Source organism: Sceloporus occidentalis, unplaced genomic scaffold (assembly GCF_023333645.1).
Source record: "Sceloporus occidentalis isolate IW3139 unplaced genomic scaffold, rSceOcc1.0.p SCAF_3, whole genome shotgun sequence".
NCBI classification, from domain to species: Eukaryota; Metazoa; Chordata; class Lepidosauria; order Squamata; family Phrynosomatidae; genus Sceloporus; species Sceloporus occidentalis.
The window spans coordinates 228,038,129-228,060,164 of NW_028316983.1; the positions used below are offsets into that span (position 1 = coordinate 228,038,129).

General features: G+C 38.9%; 1 protein-coding gene across 3 annotated transcripts in view; it reads right to left on the minus strand.

The window, feature by feature from the left end:
• LOC149317584 (CUB and sushi domain-containing protein 3) overlaps nt 1-22,036 on the minus strand; it is a 796,080-nt gene that overhangs the window by 295,111 nt on the left and 478,933 nt on the right. For all 3 annotated transcript variants that reach the window (XM_089517858.1, XM_089517859.1, XM_089517857.1), the window contains 2 exons: nt 17,737-17,840; nt 13,606-13,718 (listed from right to left, as the gene is read on the minus strand). In XM_089517858.1, the coding sequence (XP_089373984.1) occupies nt 13,606-13,718; nt 17,737-17,840 (217 nt within the window). The remainder of the gene's footprint in view (nt 1-13,605; nt 13,719-17,736; nt 17,841-22,036) is intronic.

Consider the following 22,036-nt stretch of genomic DNA (forward strand, 5'->3'; position numbering starts at 1 on the left):
CCATACTGTTATCCTCCATAACATTCATGTTGCCAAGGCCAAAGTTTATCCACAAAAATAGGGGGAACTTTATGCAATATTCTTTGTTCTCTAACACACTAATCCAAAACCAAGTGGCTAAAAGGAAAATAGCTAATTTCCAAGTAAGCATGTTTAGGACATGAAGTATTAAGGGTTTTTTAATTTTTATTATCTCTTTAGCATTATTGCTGGGCACCATAAATCTCTACATTATTTTGTAAGAGTTCAATTGGAAGATGCAACTGTCACCAAATTCATTGTCATAATACTTAAGGTTATATTTGGCAAAACTTAATCACTTCGCAAAAGCAAGAGCTTTTGACTTTCAGGTGTTTTTTTTTGGGGGGGGGGGGAGGGTTCCTTATCTTAGAGATCAGCAATAATATATAGGTGACCCACTTAACCCTAGGCAGACAGGATGGTCATTTGCTATACAAATGCAATTTGACAGAATGGCACTGGATTGAGTCCCCAAAGACTTAACTTGTCCATCTGGTTCCTTCTGTTTAAAGAAAGCAGACAAGACTGCAGACATCATAAGATACTGCTTATAATAGAAATAAAAAGGTTTGCAAAGCAAAGAAATGTAAAGACTTATGAGAAACTGCTGCAGATGTACATCACTAGAATTGTCAGCATTCATCTCAATTGTTATTTAAAAATCTCTGAACTTGCAGACAATTTCTGCTATATCCTAATCACACTAATCATAAATATACTTACTTAAAAGGAGTAGATATTACTTTCATCAGGACTCCCAATTCAGTTTTGGAAATAGAGAAAATCACCAACCCCATGCCATTCAGGAGGAAGTACTGTAAGTGTTACAGAAGCATTGAAAGTGTCTGATCCTCCTTCATGTGGGCCTTTAAAGGGTCCAGGATGCACTATCATCAGACAGTCTTCAAGATAAGTAGACAAAAGTTATGCATTGCTAATCAAAGAGGAGTCAGAATACTCCTTTAGCTTATTGAATATTTAATACCTGAAAATTAAGTTGACTATTGAAAATGGTTTCAGATTTAAGAAAGATATAAGGTATCTTAATATTGGGTTAAGTACTGAAGAAATTATAATATTGTTCAGTAAGGTGTCTTTGTTGCTACATAATCATGGTGCCTTCACTGTACAGTTTCTGTTTTATTCCAGAGTAAACTTCTTGTGGTTCTCAACTGAGACTGTTTCTGGGAGAAATGGTGTAGTCTCCTAAACATTTCTCCACATGGGGAAGAATTAAATCCACTTGAGACACTGAATCACTGATGGAACATCTTCAAGAATATCTACCGCAAAGGAGGAAAATGTACACACTTGACATGGAGACAACAGCTTGATCTTGCTGTGACTAAGTATCAACCATATTGAACTTATTGAGATAAAGCACTTTCTAAAACAGTCAGACAGGCTTGTTTTACAGAAACTCAAAGAAACACGAGGAAGCATACAAATAAAATGAAAGGACTTGAGGTGGCAGAGTAAAGAAAAAAGTAAACAAACTCCCTTGAAGGAATAACTTTGAAATTATATAGACATTAGGCACTTAGAACAGGGTCAGGAAGAAAAATATATTTAACAGTGGCGAGTTGTAAAGGTCAAAGAACAAAGGCTGTTTATCAAGTACTGGGACAAATAAAAGGATAGTGAATACACTATCACAATATGTAGTTGTTCACTGCTTTGGGCAGCTTTCAAAGAAAAATCCAGAGACGATAAGGCTATCAGTAATATCTGTCATGATGTCTACATATTACCTCTAATACTATTGACAATATGCATTTTAATTCATTAACAGCTTTTGAGGAATACAGCATACATTACTTGTCTTACGTATGAGTTTCCAACAAACATATGGCTGGACATTGCAGAACAATGTTGGTGGAGACAGTATAGGCTCAAAGCCATCAAAATTAAATTGCAATGAAGGTAGCAAAGGGCCTAATCTCAAAAAGTATGTTGACCAAGGCCAGGTGCTTGTTAATACTTTATGGGAAAACAGTAAATTATGTTTCTAGCAATAGCAATAACAGCTACATTTCTATATTGCTTCACACTGAACTAAGCAGTCTCTAAGTGGTTTACAACATGTAAGCTAATTGCCCCCAACAAGCTGGTTACTCATTTTAGCAACCTCAGAAGGATGCCAGGCTGAGTTGACCCCGGAGCCCCTGGCTGGTATCGAACTCACATCCTTGTGGCTTTGAGTGAGTGGCTGCAGTACCTGCATTTAACCACTGCACCACCCGGGCTCTTTAATGTTTGTTATAATCTATACAGAAATAAAAGTGCTATTACGATTTCTCCTGTATGGCCTATAACCCAGTTTTGTTTCAGTTCTCACTGATGATCCTCTTCCATCTATCAGATGCAAGTTGAAGATGTTTTCTCACTGCAAAGCCCCATCCAGCTTAGGTGGTTACTATCCTATTATATTTAAAATTCCATATATAGGCACAGTCTTAATGAAACCACTAACACTGATATTTTACTCAATATAAAGAAAGCAAAGTCTCTGATTAGAATATTTTTGCTCTTACTATAGTAAAGAAACTATAGACCTCTAAAGATGCAATCCTTCGCACTCTTGCTAGGGTGGAATCCCCACATAAATCAATAGGAAACTGTACACTGGACTGTGCTGTATATCTCATTGCATTGGTATGTTGAAATTCTAGATATTCCTTGTAAGTAATAGTTGCACCATAAGTGTGTATGAGGGAGAGAGAGGAGGAGGGAAGGAGATGACAGATAGACAGATGGATAGCTGGATTCAGAACTAGTACAAAAATTTATGCACTCCTCAAATATTGCTAAAAATGATATGTAAACAACACTCTAATAACTGTCACACATTGTGGAAATGTATGAATTGACCTCTCTCTGTTTTCAATAATGAAGAAATGGTAAGTATCCCACCAACTGTTTTCTGTAAGTTTTCATGCCAGGAGATGCTTTTCAGTGAAGAGGTTTACCCTTAACAGTCACAGATTTCCCCCACCATTTGTACCAATTAAAGATAAAAAGTGAAAAAAATGCACAAAAAGGATCTGAATAGTAACAATGACTGATAACTGTATTCTGAACCCAAAGATAATTTAATGAGAAGGATTAAAGTCATGTCCATACTACTAAAAATGTAAGAGAAATAAAAACCAGTAACACCAATGCAGCAGTGCATATAAACTCTACCCAAAAAAGTGCCAGGAAATATGGAGAATAAAATAAATGGCCACAGACTATGAAAGCTCAATATACACCAGAGAACACCAGGGATTGCAGTAACCACTGGACCATTACACTAATTTCCCATAAAAGCAAAGCAAATTTTCAACAACAACTTCATTGGCACCTGCAAGTTTAGGACAACCTTGGAGACCTTGAGGAATGGGAAAAATAGGATGAGTGTCACATGTAAGCTGGAAATGTCACTTTCTTACCCCTATGAAATGTTCAATAATAAGAGTTGGTTGGGTGTAGAATGGGATATAATAATAATAATAATAACAACAACAACAACAACAAAAACAAAAACAACATTCTATTTGCATTTCCCGCCTCTACCTGTGGATCGAGGCAGTATCACAACAAAAATCAACAGTGCAAATGGCAGAAAAAGTATTACAGTGTTATTATCTTGCATAAATTTCCACATTCTTTATTTATTTCCAAAAAATTTCAACATCTCTTCCTCATTACTAAATAGCAGGGATGCAAATACCTGATTATTTAACTTGCACATGAAGGAGTTAAGCAATTTTTTTGTTTATTTAACTTGAACATGAAACAATGATTGAAAAACTTGTTAATTCACCTTTCAGGGAAAGTGTTTTTACATGTAATTGCATTTAGGGATTTGGGGGGAGTTAATTTCTTTAAAACCAATTAATTATTACACATATACAAAATGTGCCAAAAACAATGTATGGATTTTTTTACAGGATTTTTCCCCCTCCAAAGTAGTCTCAACACATGAAAAATTGTCATTCACTATTTTCTTGTCAGATTGTATTGATGAGTTGAAATACTTTCTTCCCCTCAAAGGTGATGAAATTTGTAAGTATTATTTACATCAATCCAAAATGTGTGCATATTCTTTGCAACAGTTCCCAAATTTTAGCCAGATCAAAATGCATGCACACTAGTAATACTGTATTTCCCCAGACACAGAGAAGGAATGGAGCTTGTCTCTGACATTCCTCTAAGCTTCAGATTTGTTCACTTGACAAAACTAGTTAACTTATAACTCTGCAAAAATCCTGATGCAGAAAATTAGGGTCTATGCACAAGGTGTACACCAGGAAAACAACAGCTATGAATAATCAGAAAGACATATTCATTACATAATTTTAAAAGATTATCTCTATGCACTTAGCAGCCAGCTACTTCCTTCTATTACTATTAATGCTTCATAGTTTGTATAAATATGGTCACTGTGCTGAAACAAGGAGAAAATGTGCCTCATTTCCAGTTTTGTGGACAAGGAATGACAAACCAGTTAACTTTTTAATTCTTATTCCAATCTTACCACTGTCTCACATCTAACACAACCAGTAGAAATGCTGAACAGCAGGAGGTACTGTGGGAGAAGCACAGAACCAAAAATGAAACGGATGGTACAAACCTCTCCTCCCACTGCATCAGGGAATTAAAGCAACCTACACATGCTTCAGGTTGGTTCTGACAATCATAGGGGACATATTTATTAGAGGAAAAACAACAAATGGAATAGCTATTCCAAAACTAGGTATAATACATTTTCCCTCACCAAAACTTGCAAACAAGATAATATATATGTGAAGTCGAAGGCTTTCATAGCCAGCATCCATAGTTTTTTGTGGTTTTTTGGGCTGTAAGGCCATATTCTGGAAGAGTTTATTCCTGATGTTTCTGTTAAAATATATTTCTAAATTGTATTGAAAATGTTCAGATGTGGCAATGGTTAACTAAGGTTTAAAATGGTTCCTGTTGAAGGCCAGAAAGCCTAGGCCTGGAAGAACAAGTCTTCAAGGACATTGCCTGAGACATAATATAAACAAAATGTATTATTGTTATGGTTTTGTGTAGTATGGTGACTTCATGAGAAATAGGTGTGTCCACTTGGTGGGAAGGTTGATCTTTTGAGAGAACAAAGACTGATGTCACATTTAAGCTTCTAGCATGGACTCTGAAAGAGAATAGATGTATAGTAGCCTGCTGTAAAGTGTAAATAGCAACAAAGTCAATAAACCCTCATTTGAGTGAAAATCTGTGTTGAAGTTACTTTGATATTAAGTAGCTGAGAAGACTGCATCTGTTCCAGTTGGTACCGGTTCAGAACCACCGGTAACAAGAGACATCAACCATCCCAAAGATCTTTTTCTCTAACAGTTTCACCAGCATCTGTAGCTGGCATCTTCTCTGAAGTTGCCAGCCACAGATGTTGATGAAACATCAGTATTAAACTCTTCCAGAATATGGCCACATAGCCCAAAACCCCCACAAAAAACTAAAGATAATATATAACCTGAACAAACTGTTCTTTTTAAATTTCTATATAAATACATATGAACTTAATGCCCATATAACTTTAAGCTGAAATGAAGAGTTGCCACCAATTTACCTAATTTACCAAGGAAGAAAAGCAAACTTTGCTGCTTATGCTAGATGTTCAAGAATGGCTCTCTCACTGATTAATCAAGAAAGAATATTCCCTAGGAGCACCCACACATTTTTGGTGTAACAGTACACAATATCATGATGGAGGGATTTTGCTTACTGTGGACAGGAGCTAAAAGTCAACAATCTTTAAGAATAGTAGAAGTGGAGGGAAAATAATAATGATAACATATTGCAAACTCCTTGTTGGAAATATCACTCCTATATACAATTCCTAAGAAAATTCCAGGTGAATAAAATTTCCAACACCATCTGCCTCTTATGAAAACAATCAATTAGTGGCTTAATTGACTTGGCACCTGTATAGTGCTGGACATATGCTATGACTGGTCAAGCAATTCAGTTTGCACAAAGCTGTAGAAAAGCTGCCTTGCAGCTTTTTGCCTTTATTTATTTCATTCTATAAACATTTTGCAATTTGAAGGATGAGAAATAAAATCTTGCCCAAGGGTTAAATTTGCTTTACATCTTTCACTATTATGAACAATTTACTTCAGCAGGCGATGCTGCACCATACTGGCATACCAAATTTATTTATTATCTATCAACTTTGTTTTGGAAACCTGCATATGATGATTAAGACACAGGGCTGCCTTTCAAAAGGTGCTAAAAAGGAAAGAAACAGCTGGAACAGGAAATAAATATTTGACATTTTCACCACAATTTGATTTTTTCTTCATTTTAAAATGACCAATATACAGCACACCCACACAATATGTGGGCTTGCCATATGCAGACTCGAGATCATGTGCACAGCAAGCACCCATAGAATGAATGGGGTGCATGCCCCATTCATCCAAACAGGACTTGAGGTCCTGCATTTTTTGCCTTACATGGGAAGGGGTGTTCCATATGGCAAGGACAGACTGTATATTGTTTTCCTCCATCCCGTTTTTGTTCTTTCTGGTAAAAGTTAAGTGCCTCCTAATTTCAAAGTTAGAAAGTGCCTTGATTGGCCTCATTAATTAGTCACACTATATTGCCATACTATGGTCTTCAGTCCAAGAGCACATTCATTGTTGCCTCTCATTGAAAAAAATGGAGAGATTGAGTAGCCTTTATTTAAAATGACAGCATTTTTAAACTCTAGCAAAAATATTTTGTATTTCATAAGGAAATGTATGCTCTTCGTAATGAAATATTTGTACACTTTATCAAATTTATCCAAATGATTCCTGGATCCTTGGCAGGAATTCAAGGTATTTTAATAGTGACTAATTTAAATTTTATATCCATATATATATAAATATATGTTAGGAGAAAAAATGAAAAGGAAAATGTCATTCCCGTCTACAGTTGTACTTCACTGTACACTTTTATCCATGTCATAACAACATACATTTAGGATGTGTTTTAACTAAACTTGATCGTACAAAAGTCTTTAATTGTTTCCACAGAGGCTTCAAACAGATGGGACAAAAGGGCCAATGTAGGGCCATACTGAGGCATGGCATTTACATGATGCATGCCCCAAATGCAGTGGGAAGCCATACTGGGTCTGCTCCAACCCGGAAGAGCCAGGCCAAAAGCAAGTGGAAAAGATCCACTCCTTTTTGGTGGCTTGGGTCAGGACCATGGTGGCTGCCTGCATTGAGACTGGGCATGTGCAGTTGCTGTGGTCCCAGGGCAGACCCGGCATGGACCTTTTGGGCCATCTGTCTGAGGCCAGACTTGATGCTATAACTATTGTTCATGTTACAAAGTTTGGCATGTGATTTTTGGATAGACTGAATGCAGATTATTAGAACAATTTCATCTTTTAGTGACACTGACTATTTTTTTTTCTCTCAACACTTTTTAGCAATCTCTCTCTCTCATTCCAGACTTTCTTGCTTGCTTCCTTCTTTCCTTCCCGTTTTTTTTTCTTTTTTAATGCTTCACATGTTCCAAATTTATTAGCTGTTTCTGTGTTCTTCCCCCTGAGATTTGTTCAACATTCCTTTTTTCTCTCCTGCATGTTACTCTCCGTGCTCAATGATGGAATTATTATAGAATCAAGACTAGAATTTCTTTTCATTTCATTTTTATTTCACCCTTCATTCAAGGAGGTGATATTTTCTCACAGCAAGGCAGACTGTGTTGAACATTGGTTGATGGGCCAACATTATCCAGAAAGCTTTGTGGATGAACATAGATATTCTTCAGTCTACCAGCACTAAGTTGAATGTCAATTACTGCAGATCATGAGAATGAATAATTTTATGATGCAATTTTTAAAGATATTTAAAGGTAGTAAGTAGTCATTTAACCAGTGTCCATTATGATTTTATATCTTTTTAATTTTAGATACATATTTTAAAGTCTGTTTTGTTTTACTATCAAGGCAAAGACAACTATCACTACAGTGCACATCCCATACACTTCAAGGGCAGCAGAAATTGAGCAGCTGGGATTAAACAAGTTATGCTATTCAGATTCATTCAGTCTTTTAGCCAAATGATTACCTGTTGCACACCATATTCAACTCTGGACCCAACGGTCTTAAAAATAACATTCAACATGTGATCTGCATAGTGAACAGATGGTGTTCTACATCCCTTTGCAATGATAAAGGAAAAGGAAGGCATCAGATTCAATGTCATAGAATTCTTTAAAAGAAGTCCCACATTCCCCCCCCCCCTTTTTTTTTGGAGGGGCCTGTTTAATGATATGGGGTAAAGCACATGAAAAACACTTTATGCAGTCTGGCCTCTGCAGATTCAAATATCTGCGTATGGCAAGCCCACGGTGAGGCGGTGGCAGGGGAGGAGCAAGAGATGGGAGAAAGAGGAGGAGGAGGAGGAAAAGCAAGTGGAGGCAGGAGGAAGAGGAGGAAGAGGCAGAGGAAATGGGAGGAAAAGGAGGAAGAAGTGAGAAGAGGAAGAGGAGAAGGAGGAGGAAGGAGAAGAAACAGGAGGAAGAGGAAGAGGGAGAAGAACAGGCAGTGAAGCAGAAGATGGAAGGATGAGGAGTAGAAATAAGAAGCAGAGGAAGAGGAAAAGGAAGAGGAGAAGAAAGAAAAAGAGGGAGGAAGAGGAGAAGGTTGAAGAAGCTGGAGGAGGAAGAGGAGGAGGAAGAATTGGAAGTGGCAGTGGCAGTGGCAGAAAAGGCAGCTTTTTGCCGCCCACCTGTCTGCTGCCAGTCAGAGCTGGGAGGGAGGGAAGGAGTTAGTTAAGACTGCTCCCATTTTCCCCAATTGTGGCACGGCCATGTGTCCACACTGCCATTGGGGACAATGCAGACTTGCATATCAGTGGATTTTGGTATCCATGGCAGTGGGGGGGGGGGGGAATAGATCCCCCACAGATACCAAGGGCTGATTGTATCACATCACATTCACATCTCTCAAGTAAAGGTGCACTCCACTAAAACAAATACAACCAAAAATCAAATTTAATGTCCCTGGCAAAGTTTCAGGCCACACACTATTTACCATTACGTATTTTGCTGTAAATCTATGCACACTTTTCTAACCCTGAAAAGGAAGCATGCATACACTGGAAAGGCAGCAGAGACCAAGAACTGGGAGTAAAGGTATTATTCTACTCAGTCACTCGGTTCTTTAGCCAGCTGACTGCTTCTTACAAAGCCTGCCTTCAAGTAATTAAAACAGTGTTTTCTGGTGCTGCACCCCACATAGTTTAAACTTTGTTTTATACTACTTATTTTTCCCCCCTGTTGTTAGGAAATAAGCTCAAACATTCAGAAAATGAAACCAGGTGGCATTTCAACATATACAGGCATTTGATTTTCAAAGTACAATGCACTTCCTTCCTCCTTACATGTGGAGGGAACACATGTTGCAACTCCTTTTATGCATGCAGGCACGGCAGGAAAATCATGTGCTATATGCAAAAGCCTGTTCAGTTTTGCAAATGCTTGCCTTGCTCTCACTCCAGCTTCCATGCTGAAAATATGTGCTGCTGAGATGTCACTCCTGGTACTACTGTATGTAGACAGAAAAGTGGTCCTAGGGCTCAGTAGCATCACCTCATGCGAGGCAGCTCAAACATAATGAGAAAATGAAGGAGGAGCTGTTCCTGTGAAATCATGTCAAGCAATTCCCAGGCTGGCTGATGGGGAAACTTGAGAGAACACAATAGGAAATCTTCAGCTCACCAGCAATGCTTCCCTCCAAGTCTTTTCATTTTTCTTTCTTTCTGATGCATGCCAGATGCTTTCTGTTTCCCCCAGTCAATTGCCACTCATCTATCAGGAGAACATTTCAGTAGCAACAAATGTGTGTAGCACAGGAGCCTTTTTTTTTTTACCTCACAAATGAAAGCAATATATCTGCTACACCACTTTTTAACTGCAAAAAAGCACTGTATGATTAAGAAATGAACAAATTATTCCAACTCTCCTCTCTAGAACATGAATTAAATAAAATTTCTGAATCATTAAATTTGCCAGGAACACCATAAGATATTCTTCACAAATGCTGCTGAACTAAAAGTCTCTACAGACTGGCAAGAAACGCTGCCATTGGGGGAGAGTGGAGGCATGGTGACCACACATCGCATGCCCCTACTCCATCCTAATGCCGGCATCACACTGCCCACCTGCCCACACAGTAGATGGCATCATACCAGATCTTTAGTGCAGTGTTTAGACGTGGTGCCTCAAAGAAATGCCAAAATGCTGCCACTATAGCAGCAAGGGCAGCTTTTTGCCACTCTAAAAAGGAGCGACATTTCACTGTATCTTTTTAGAATAGCAAACTGCCAGATCAGGGGCATGGTGTGTGGTTGCTGTGGGCCCAATCTGGTGCTGAAAGGGGAAGCATGAACCCGTCATTTCAGAGCCGTCTGTTTCGCCCCAAAGTCCTTATTTCATTATAATATTTTAACTAATACTTCTCAGGCTTAATTTAATTACTGAATTAGATAATAAGACAGAGGCATGATCTACAGCATCTTCTGATCATCATCATCATCAACAACAACAACAATACCCCTCATTTAGAAAATGCCTAGAAAATGGGACCCCTATTTTATCAACTAAGGGGCAAAGCAGACAGGTGGCAAGAACCAGCCCATGATCAGCCTGGGACTGTGGCAACCACTGGCACGAGCAGGTTTATGCCACTCCTTTTTCTAGTGGCTTCAGGCTGCCTTTTGCAGCCTCAGAGCAGCTTCTGGCTACTTTGGTGGCATGCGTCATCTGAAGGCCATGCCCCAAAACATCCAGAAGCTGCATCTTTTGACCTGTTTGGGCTCAAGTCATTTATAATGATGCATAACAATATTAGGTCCAGAACAGAATCCTGGAGTACTCCATTCATCTGTTCTCTCCAGGATGACAAAGAACCAATTTAAGTCAATTTAAATCAAATAATCTGAAAACTGACTTTTGTTTAAAGTTTATTTACAAATTAATTTCATTAGCAAAACTGTCAAATGTTGTCACCAATGACCACAATGTTTACACGAATTGTGATGGACCTAACAAACCATAAGTAGCTCCCTCTAAAACAGGCCCTACTCCCAATTTCATAGAGAGAAACTAATCAAGCTGATTGTTAAATATCATTTCAAACCCAGCTAGGAGACATCTTCCTTTAAAAGAGAAGCCTAGCTTCAGAGGCTTAGTGCAAGCTATGTGACATGCAGACTGCTTTCCAATAGCTTTTCATGGCTTGCTATTCCTGCAATGTGTTGTCTGCTGCAGCTTCCTCATTCTGCCTAAAGGTAATGCCTAAAGGTAATGCTGGCTATGGTAAATAAGAAGTGAAGCAGATCAGCAGCTTGGAGTGGCCTTTGGCCACTCCAGCCCAAGTTAACTCTGATTAGCATGGGACCACAATGACTGGACACTGCAGTCCTAGAGCCGGATGCAGCTGCAGCTCTAAATAGGCAGCTGGCAAGAAGCACTTTTTCTGCACTCCTTTGTTGGCCAACTTCGGGCCACCTTAGTTAGAAGCAGAACAGCATCAGGCCACTCCAGGCATGAGTGTCATCTGCACTTCCCACCCCAGAAGCAGACGGAAGCTACTCTTTCCTACCCATCTGTTTTGGGCCATAGTTTTGTATTGTCCTGGATGAATATGAAAGCTCTCTTTTGGTCTTCTGAAAGATATTACACATCTTTGGGACATCAGACAAATGATATAAGTAATCATGTTTGGGAAGAAAAATGTGCATAGTAAGGAAAAAAAAACACATTTAATTGTAGATCATTATGTGGTTAGTTAACCCAGCTTTTCAAAAGATACTTATCACTTCTACATCTCATGCCACCATGGGATTTCAGTGTGTTCCCAGACAAAAGTACACATGGTACCAACACAATAATAACTAAAGCTTTTGAAGTACAATTCTTGAATTATCTATCAGACATGACACTTACTGAGTAGAGTAGGACTTTACTCCCAAATAAAAATAAATAGAATTACATCCAATGTAATTTGTAGATTTACAATTTGAAAGACAAAAAAACAAAGACAAACAAACTGATTCACATCAAACTTGTTAAAAAGTTTTCTATAGACATAATTATGTTGGATTCTTCTTGTTGTTTTTAATTAAAGTAACAATCAAAACTTTTTTACTTCCCCAACCAGAAAGAAATGGGGCTAAGGGGCATATATGTTCAATACTTCACACAGGGATGTAATTCTTACTTATTTTTTTTTTTCTTTCTCAAAGGAACTGATGGGTAATTTTAGTATTTTTCCCCTCGCTATGAGAAAGCATTTGGAAACTGCACACTATTCACAGTTCAGCACCTTTTTTGCACATGGCTGAAAAACAGGTTATTTAGCACAGAAAATGTTGTTTTCATCTGTGTAAAACAACCAGTGCAAATCTTGTATAAAATAAGTTCCAGATTGTGAGGATTCAATTCAGTTTTCTCATCACACTTTATCAAAACTTAGGAAACACTTCCTTTATCATTTTTCTTATATTTTCAAATATTCTACCAATCACTACTTCAGACACATTCTAGGAATTGAGAAATAAAAATGTGGCTTCACTTCAGTAACAGAGAATTCTTGGGGAAAACAATTATCCCAAGTTTTGAGGTAAATATAACAATATAAGCATTAATCAGTTTTCAACATATAGATTTTAGTGCAGCAATTCAGCCTATGCTTTGGGAACAGACACTATCTGATATTTTCCCCTTAGAATTCTAGCCTTATTTGCTGTAGCCTGGATAAAAACAGCATCCAAACCCATTTTCTTCTCTTAAGACATGATGGAATGGAGCGTATTTAATATTGTTCCCCAGATTCACCAACTTGTTTTCAAGACTGGTTGCTTTAAGAATTGTGATCCTGACTTAAAAGTTGTTACCAGTCATCAATACAGCTTTTACATTCTGAACAAGGAGAAATATATATGCCCACAAGCTTCTAGCAATGGAAAGAGAAGGAAATACAGCCAGGTACACTGCCAAGGATCAATAATTCACACTGCTGTTTAGAAGCAAATCTTACAGGTCTCTTTCTACTGTTCCTTCTGTACATCAGCATCTATACTATAGGGGGGAAATAGGCTTGTTTCCAGTAATGTTTACAACACTGCTCATGGCTCATCTTTCTAAGAGAAAAATATGTCATAGCCTTTAGAATGTAGTTCTATAGTGAAAAATAAATGCTCCCAGCATTTGTGCAAGCATGTCTTCCATCACATTCCTTCTTATTTTTGTTGAGTTATCCTTTAGTCATCTGAGATCACATATAACAAACATTTAAAGGACAACTTTTCAGTCTTGTCCTATTGCTAAACTTTTCAAGGAGAAAACAGTGAAATCGTAAGCAGAGATTCACATCAGTGTTTAGGTTAATGTAACAGCATAAATTAGTTGCATTATAGAATTGTGTCTCTGGAAAAGCTCTGTTTATAATTAAATATATCTTCATAGCTATGCAGTAAAACAGACTTTTAATATTTGTTGCAGAGTCAAAGCCAAGATTCCTTTTAAATGCATCTGATAGATTATAGTTACCTTTGTAGTTAACTTTGAAGCCAATTGAGCCTACACTTTCATCAGTTTGAAGGTGCAGCCACATCTGATTGTTCATGCTGACAATTAAATCTGGCACGAAGCTTCCTGTTAACCTAATCATACACAAAATAATAACTTCATTAGCTTGAGAACTGACTTCAAATAAAGAGATACTAAAAAGCAAGTAAGAGATCTTGATTACAACACTTTAAGGACTACAACATTATAGCAGCAATGGCATTTTAAAAGAAAGTCATCAGGAGAAATGCTGCCAGCTGGAAATCTTTGAGTTCAGCATAGCAAGCAATGCCATGAGGATAATTTTGCACAGTTCTATGAACTGATACTTAAAGCTAAAACAAAAGCTGCTTAGTACTTAAGGAAAGAACTGGTTTTAATAATAAAATTGTGACATTTCAGTCATTAATTGGTTTATCTTGTGTGCATGAGGATTCATATTGGGACCAAGGCCAGACATAATAGACCCATCCTTAATGTAAAGTCTGTCTCCATCCGGATATATCAATGGCTTTATTTTAAGCAGAAAGATCTGTAGGGGAATTCTATTGACAATCGCATAAACTTTCAGTATCAATAGAGTTTCCCTTTATCTGACCAGCTGCATCAAGTCTGAAGTAAGGGAAGTGTAATCTCTGGAACCCACTTTTGCAGACCTTATAAACCCTCCATTCCACAAAGCCACAAGATACCCTGGGGGAAAAACCATACAATTTTCAAAAAACATTTTACACCAAAAGAACTACACACCACACACTAGTAAAACCACCTCTAATTGCAGCAACTTACATCTTCTTCACAACCACCTTTCTTAAATTAAAAGTGGCCACAAACCAGCCATAAATTGAATGTTGCATGAATTATGGTACCATGTCTTGGGCTGCATCTACACTGCAGAAGTAATTCATTCTGACACCATTTTAACTGCTATGGTTCAGTGCTATGAAATACTGGGAATGGTAGTTTGTTGTGGCACCAGAGCAGTTCAAATTGGATTATTTCTGCAGCATAGATGCAGCATAAATGTGTCCTATGTGAAAATTGGCTGCCACATCTAAGGCAGTTTCCCACCTCCAAAGTAGATGCAAAACTGCCTCGTTCTCTTCACGCACGAAAGTTACCACTGGTGTGGCCTGGCCACTGTAAGAATGTAAGAAGATTATTTGAAAAAGCTAGAGTCTATGATATATTTCGTCTCCACAATCCCAGTATCCAAGCTCAGCAGCTTAATGTAACAGCACTTGTCATGTTGTGATCAATAGTTCAGCAGATCACATTGCTCCTCTCCCTGAAGAAGAGTATGCTTGCATTGTAGCTTATCTTCTCACATGCCATTTCATTTTCAGCACCAAAGCACTAAGATTTAAGTACAGAACAGTAAGCTCCATTGGGGTTCTTACAATTTAGGACTGTTTCCAAAAAAGGAAAATTCATTCTAAAAATAATTACATGTTTCAGGTTACAGAAGGGGGGGGGGGAGATTGAGAGAGAGACCAGGGTGATTCCACTGACTCTGTTGAGAGACCATCTGCCTTTAGCTCTTCTTCTCTCTCAACTGTCACCTAACAGCAACCATTCCACTTGAACTGTTGCAACACCAACTGGTCATTATCAGAATTTACAAAGCTAATCTACTGGTCCAAAACAATACAAGTATAGTGTCTTCTTAGACAAACACATGTGTGCAAGCATGTACACACACACACACACACACAAAATTACTTTCATGGAATACAGGCCACTTCCTCAGATGTGTATGCAACTGTTTCTAAAAGCCATTGAGCTGTTACAAATGCACTATTTTTTAAGATGCTACAAGACACTATTATCTCTGAGAATAATAATGTGTGAGAATAATGACTTTGTAGATAAAGTCACTCAGATCCACTCTGACTTGGATGCTGTAGCTGATTCAGTGCCAGTAGATGTAACCTTGGCACCTGTTTGTCCAGTGTTAATGGATACGTTTCAATTTGTACAGCCTGATGATGTAGGATCCTTGGAGAGGTGAGAGCCAACACATGTGTGTTGGACCTTTCTCCTTCTTGGCCAGAGGGGGACTGGCTGAATTTATTTAATTGGCTGAATGAATAAAAGAGGTAATCAAAGCATCCCTACAACAAGGCAGCATTCCAACTTGCCTAAAGGGGAGTTGTGAGGCCTTTGTTGGAAAAGTCATCCCTGAATCCCACTATAATGGATAATTATCAGTCAGTTTGGGGGCATTTGGGCATTTTCGGGCAAGGTATTAGAATGTGTGGTGGCTTCCCAACTCCAGGGGTTCATCTAGACCTGGGTATGGAACAGAGACAACCTTGGTCGCCTTGGTGGATGGCCTATGCAGGGAACTGGAAAAAGTATTTCCCTGTTAGTTCTGCTGGAACTCTCCATGACTTTCAGTACCATCAACCATGGTATGGTTCTGGGCTGCCTCTCTGGGATGGGACTAGGAAGTACTGTTTTACAGTGGTTCTGTTCCTTCCTGGAGGTGAGGACCCAGAAGGTGGTGCTATTTAACATAAACATGAAACCACTGGGAGAGGTTGTCTGGAGTTTTGGGGTAAGGTACAATCAATCTGTGGATGACACCCAACTCTACTACCCTGGTGGCGCAGTGGTTAAATGCCTGTACTGCAGCCATTCACTCAAAACCACAAGGTTGCGAGTTGAAGACCAGCAAAAGGGCCCAAGCTCGACTCAGGCTTGCATCCTTCCGAGGTCGCTAAAATGAGTACCCAGACTGTTGGGGGCAAATTAGCTTACTTGCTAATTAGCTTACTTGCTGTTCACCACTATGATCTTTGGAATAGCGGTATATAAATAAAACAAAATAAAACAAATTATTATTATTTCCACCTCAGTTCAAGGAGGCTGTCCTGGTCCTAAATCAGTGTCTGTCATCAGTAATGGACTGAATGAGGGCAAACAAATTGAAAGTTAAATTCAGTCACTTGGAAGGCATATCAGAGGACAGGGATCCAGCCTGTCTTAGATGGGGCAACACTCCCCCCTGTAAACACAGGTTTGCAGTTTGGGAGTGCTCCTGCACTCAGCTTTGAAGCTGGAGGACCAGGTCGCTGCAATGACCAGGAATACTTTTGCACATTTAAAACTTGTGCACCAGCTGCACCCATTCCTTGAGATGCCAGATCTGGCCTCAGAAGTACATGCCTTGGTTACATCCTGTTTAGACTGCTATATTGTGCTATACTTGGGGCTGCCTTTGATGAGTGTTTGGAAAATTCAGCTGTCCAAAAAGCTGCAGCCAGGCAGGTTACAGAGAACACACAATGCCCCTATTGAAACAGTTCCACTTGCTGATAGTTTGTTTCTGGGCACAATTCAAAGTGCTGGGTATGACTGATACAACCATATATGGCTCAGGTCGAGGCTATTTGGCAGACTGGCTCTCACTATATAAACTGCCCCAGGCTCTAAGATCCTCAAGAGAGGCCCTTCTCTCAGTCCCACCACCATTGCAAGCACAGCTGGTAGGGATGTAAGAGAGGGCCTTCTCAGTGGCTGCCCCTAGACTCTGGAACTCCCTCTGGTACTTCCAGCATCTGGCTAAGACCTTTTTGTTAAGACAGGCATTTAAAACAGATAACTTTAAAAAAAATATCCTGAGGGTACTGTGCTGTTTTAACATGTATGTTTTTTAAGTGCTTTTATCTTTTTAATTGTATTCTATTTTTAAACAAATAATCTGTTTTAATATTGCAATAATTTAATTCCATTTTAATTGTCACTTTTCTAAGTTTTTAATTGTGTTTTTGTAAGTTTTTAATTGTACATATTTAGAGTGTAAACCGCTTCGGATTCCAGTTATGGGAGATAAGTGGGATCCAAATTAATATAATAAATAAATACCTGTTCATATGGGAATTAATAATAGGATCTTTAAAATGTTTCTCATTCATAGCTCAAAGCCGACTTGATGGAACATGACATCAACACAAATCCTAAGAGTGATGTCAAATGGCAAGCAGGTGAACAAAGTAGTGAACAGCAATAGCCATAGTCGAAATATTTTTATACTCTCATAAATGCCACTTATGCAGAAGGAAGATAAGGAAAAGAATAACAAACAGTTTAGAAATTATGAACACTTACACTTGAAGGACAGTTCTGGGATCACCCACTTCTCCTCCATCACCAATTGTGAGAGTGTCATAGCCAATCTCCAGGTCAAATTCTTCAAAATTAATCTGAATAACCTGGAAGTGGGGAAAGAAAGAATAAATGCTTGAATCATCTACATTGTATCAACAGTAACACATAGACACATGAAATCCAGAAAAGGGCTTATTGTTATTTAGGAAAAATACATTAAACCTGTGTTTTATTTATATGCATGAATAATATATCCAGGGGAAAAATACAAATGGAAATATGGGGAAATACTTGTTATCCCAGCAGCAAAAGACAACCCCTAAGATGAATATTCCAATTTAAAAGTTTTACCTTTTTATATAACTTAGATGAAAGTGAAAAAGTAACACTTTTACTATGCATCTGTCTTCAAGGAAATATCATTTTCATTTGATATATACATACTTTTTCATTTCCAGACATGCATACAGAACTTGATCCAGTGTGGCATAGCTCTGGTGGCACAGTGGTTAAATGCCTGTACTTCAGCCACTCACTCAGAACCATAAGGTTGCGAGTTCAGTCCCAGCTAAAGGGGCTTAAGCTTGACTCAGGCTTGCATCCTTCTGAGGTCGCTAAAATGAGTACTCAGCTTGTTGGGGGCAATTAGCTTACAGTAGTAAACTAGTTACTATTAGTTCAGTATGAAGCAGTATATAAATGAAGCTGTTTGATTGGTGGGATACAGACTGCCAAAAAGGGAGGTCTATCCACGCCTTCTTTTGCCTGCACTAGGGAGCTGCAGTGGACAAACTGCGCGGCTCCCTCACGCAGCAAAAAGAACCCTTAAAAAGCGGGTTCTTCTTGTGGTACGTTTGTGACACTGCAGTGCACCAATGGTGCACTTGTGGTGTCACAATGACACTGGGACGTGTGGACACTAAGCATCTGTCACATCAAAATGGCAGCACCCATGTGTACAGGGCACCACCATTTTGATGCCCCATCACGTGCTAGGGGTGAGGCCAGTATGGGCGGTGTGCCCTCAGCCAACCCCTAGCATGTGACGGGGGCACCGCAAAGGCCCATCTGAAGAGGGCCATTGTTTGTTTAGTGGTTTGAAAGACAGTGACTCTAGAGACCAGGATTCAAATCACCTCCGAGCCATAGAAACACACTGGTTGATTTTGGACAAGTCACATACTTTCACCCTCAGAAAGCCCTGTGAGAGTTTCATTTTAGGTTTGATATAAGTAGGAAACAACTTGAAGTCACACAGAAACAATAATGACAATACAGAATTTATCCCAATAGACTCCACTTTTTTCTGAAAAAAATTCAACATGGTCAGAGGGTAGGATTTTGGCTGTGATATAGATGTATGAACATGCATCTTCTTTGCTTGTGGATTGTTTGATTATCTACTTGTATGGAACTTCAATTTATTTATTTCTAGTTTGTTTAAAACACATTAGAATATAGTTTGTTTGTGATTAACCATCAGATATACTTGTCTTTATTTTGTTGAATAACAAACATGTATAATTTTAGATATAACTTGGCTGTATTCAGAAATTTATCATAGCATGTTTTTTGCACAGTCCACTATCTTACTTTAATATAGTATAAGGAGCAAGGAGAGGTGGGGAGAAGATGCCATCTAACCTCCTCCCCATCTTGAAGAAGCCTGAGGAAGCAGCAAGGAACATCAAGGAAAGGTGGGGGGGGGGACTCCATCTAATCCCCTCCCATCCACGTGAGTCCATCTCAGCCCTGGTACAGACCATCTCAGCCCACCCACCCCCACCCCACACACACACTTTTCAGATGGAGGAGAGGAGAAAACAGAGAGGATGGACAAGGAAAATCAAACAAGGGCCAGAAGACATATGAGAGACTAAAGTAAAGAAGGACATGAGGAGGGAAAGGAAAAGGAGGGAGGAGAAGGGTAGGGAAACTATCAATTTAACAATAATGGGGGGTGGGGGGAGAGAATGACATAGGAAAACAACTACTGGACAGCAGCAGTAGTGGTGGGTGTCACTAAAGTGAAGAACAGCAGTGACATCACAGCTAACTATTATTAGCACTGTGCACAGGGAAGTGTAGGTGGTCCTCCTTGTGTAACCTCCCACCTAGAAAACCCTATGAGGAGACATCACAACTGTTACACACACAGGGCAAGAGAACTCACAGAGAGAGAGATAGGAGCTAAAGGAAAACACACTTACAAGATTAGCTAAGGGCAGTTAAAAATGATGAAGCAAGCAGGAAACACTCTCAGTAAGAGAAACCCCATAAGAAGCGGCACCACACATAAAATAGGGACATGGAATGTGGGAAGCATGAGCCAAGGGAAGCTAGACATAGTGAAAATGAAAATGCAATCCATCAACATAGCAGTACTGGGGGTGAGTGAATTGAAATGGACAGGAATGGGCCACTTTGAATCAGACAACCACACAGTGTTCTACTCAGGGAATGAAAAGACAAAAAGAAATGAGGTGGCTTTCATATTAAGAAAAGATGTTGCAAAAGCAGTCAGAGGATAAAATACAAAATCAGACCGAATCATCTTAATAAGGCTCCACGGGAAACCTATGAATATCACCATAATTCAAGTATATGCTCCAATCACTGAGGCAGAATAAGAAGAAATTGATAGATTTTACAAAAAAGTACAGGAAGAAATTGACAATATACCAACTCAAGATGTCAACCTGATTATTGAAGATTGGAATGCAAAGGTTGGAAGTAAAGAAGTATTAAAAACAATAGGCAGATTTTGAGTAGTCAAAAGAAATTAAACATCTGAACATCTGATAGATTTCTGTGAAGCCACCAACCAATTCAATGCAAACACATTTTTCATACAACCACAGAAAAGTTTATATAAATGAACATTACCAGATGGCCAAAACAAAAACCAAACAGATTACATAATTGGAAGTAAAAGATGGTTAAGCTCCCTACTGGTCGCCAAAACTAGACCATGTGCTGATTATGGCACAGATCATTTCAAAAATAAAAGTAACACTCAAGAAGAGAACAAAACCAATCATCATACCAAAATATGATTTAAATAATATTTCGACAGAATTAATTGACAATATAAGGAACAGATTTTCAGTGCTAAGAATAATAGATCTTGAACCAGAAGAGCTTTGGTTTGAAGACAGGAACATAATAAAAGAAGAATGCATAAAGATACTTCCAACAGACAAAAGGAAAGTTAGGGAACCATGGATAACAGATAAAACACTACAAGCAATAAAGGAAAGAAGAGAAACAAAACAAAAAGGAGATAGAAATAAACTGACAACCATGAATGCAACAGTACAATGGCTAGTGGGCAAAGATAAGGAAAATTACTACAACAAATGTAGAAGAATAGAAGACAACAACAAAAAGGGAAGAATGAGAGATCTATCCCACAAGATTCAAGAAATCAAGAGAAATTTCAAACTAAGGACCAGGTCGCTCTACGACAATAAAAATAACATAATTCAGGACCAGGAAGTAATAAAAAAAATGGATGCAATACACCGAAGAGTTATATAAAAGAGATGAAATGAAGAGCCATGTGAAGATGAACCCCAAATTCTAAAAACTGAAGTGGACGTTTCAATAAAGGAAATGGCCAAAAAAAAAAAAAGACTCCAGGAACAGATGATATTCCAATAGAACTGCTGCAATCCACATTGACAGAGTCAACTCTTCTGCTAACCAACATATGTCAACAGATATAGAAAACAAAATGATGGCCAAAAGATTGGACGCAATCAATACACATCCCCTTCCACAAAAATGAGACACAACAGACTACAGCAACTGTAGAATCACACCACTAATCTCCCATGCAAGTGAAATCATGCTCAAAATTCTGTAACCTTGGTGTGGTACAGACCACCATTAAGTGGAGTACTGGCGCCAATTCTAGGGTTAGGGAGTACACTTCAACTGCACGTTCCCTAACGCTAGTTCATGTGTACAGCACCATTGTTAAATGGCGCCATTCACATGGGGCGCGTGATGTCTCCACGCTGCCCCAGGCCGCTTACGGTGGCTTGGCTGTAGTGCGGGAAGGAGCTCCATAATGGAGCTCCTTTTCACTAGGTGCATCGTTCCCGCAGGAACAATGCCAAGGAGAAAGGGGCCGGCTGGCCTCTTTCTCCCAAGGCTGTGGCTCCCAGGGTGTCTGGGGGCATGAAGCCCCAAGGACACCCCTTTGCCATGCCAGGGAGAAGTGGCATTTTGCTGCTTCTCCGCAGCCTGGAAAAACTCCAGATTGTGGGCACAGGGTTGCCAGTGAGGCTGCCCT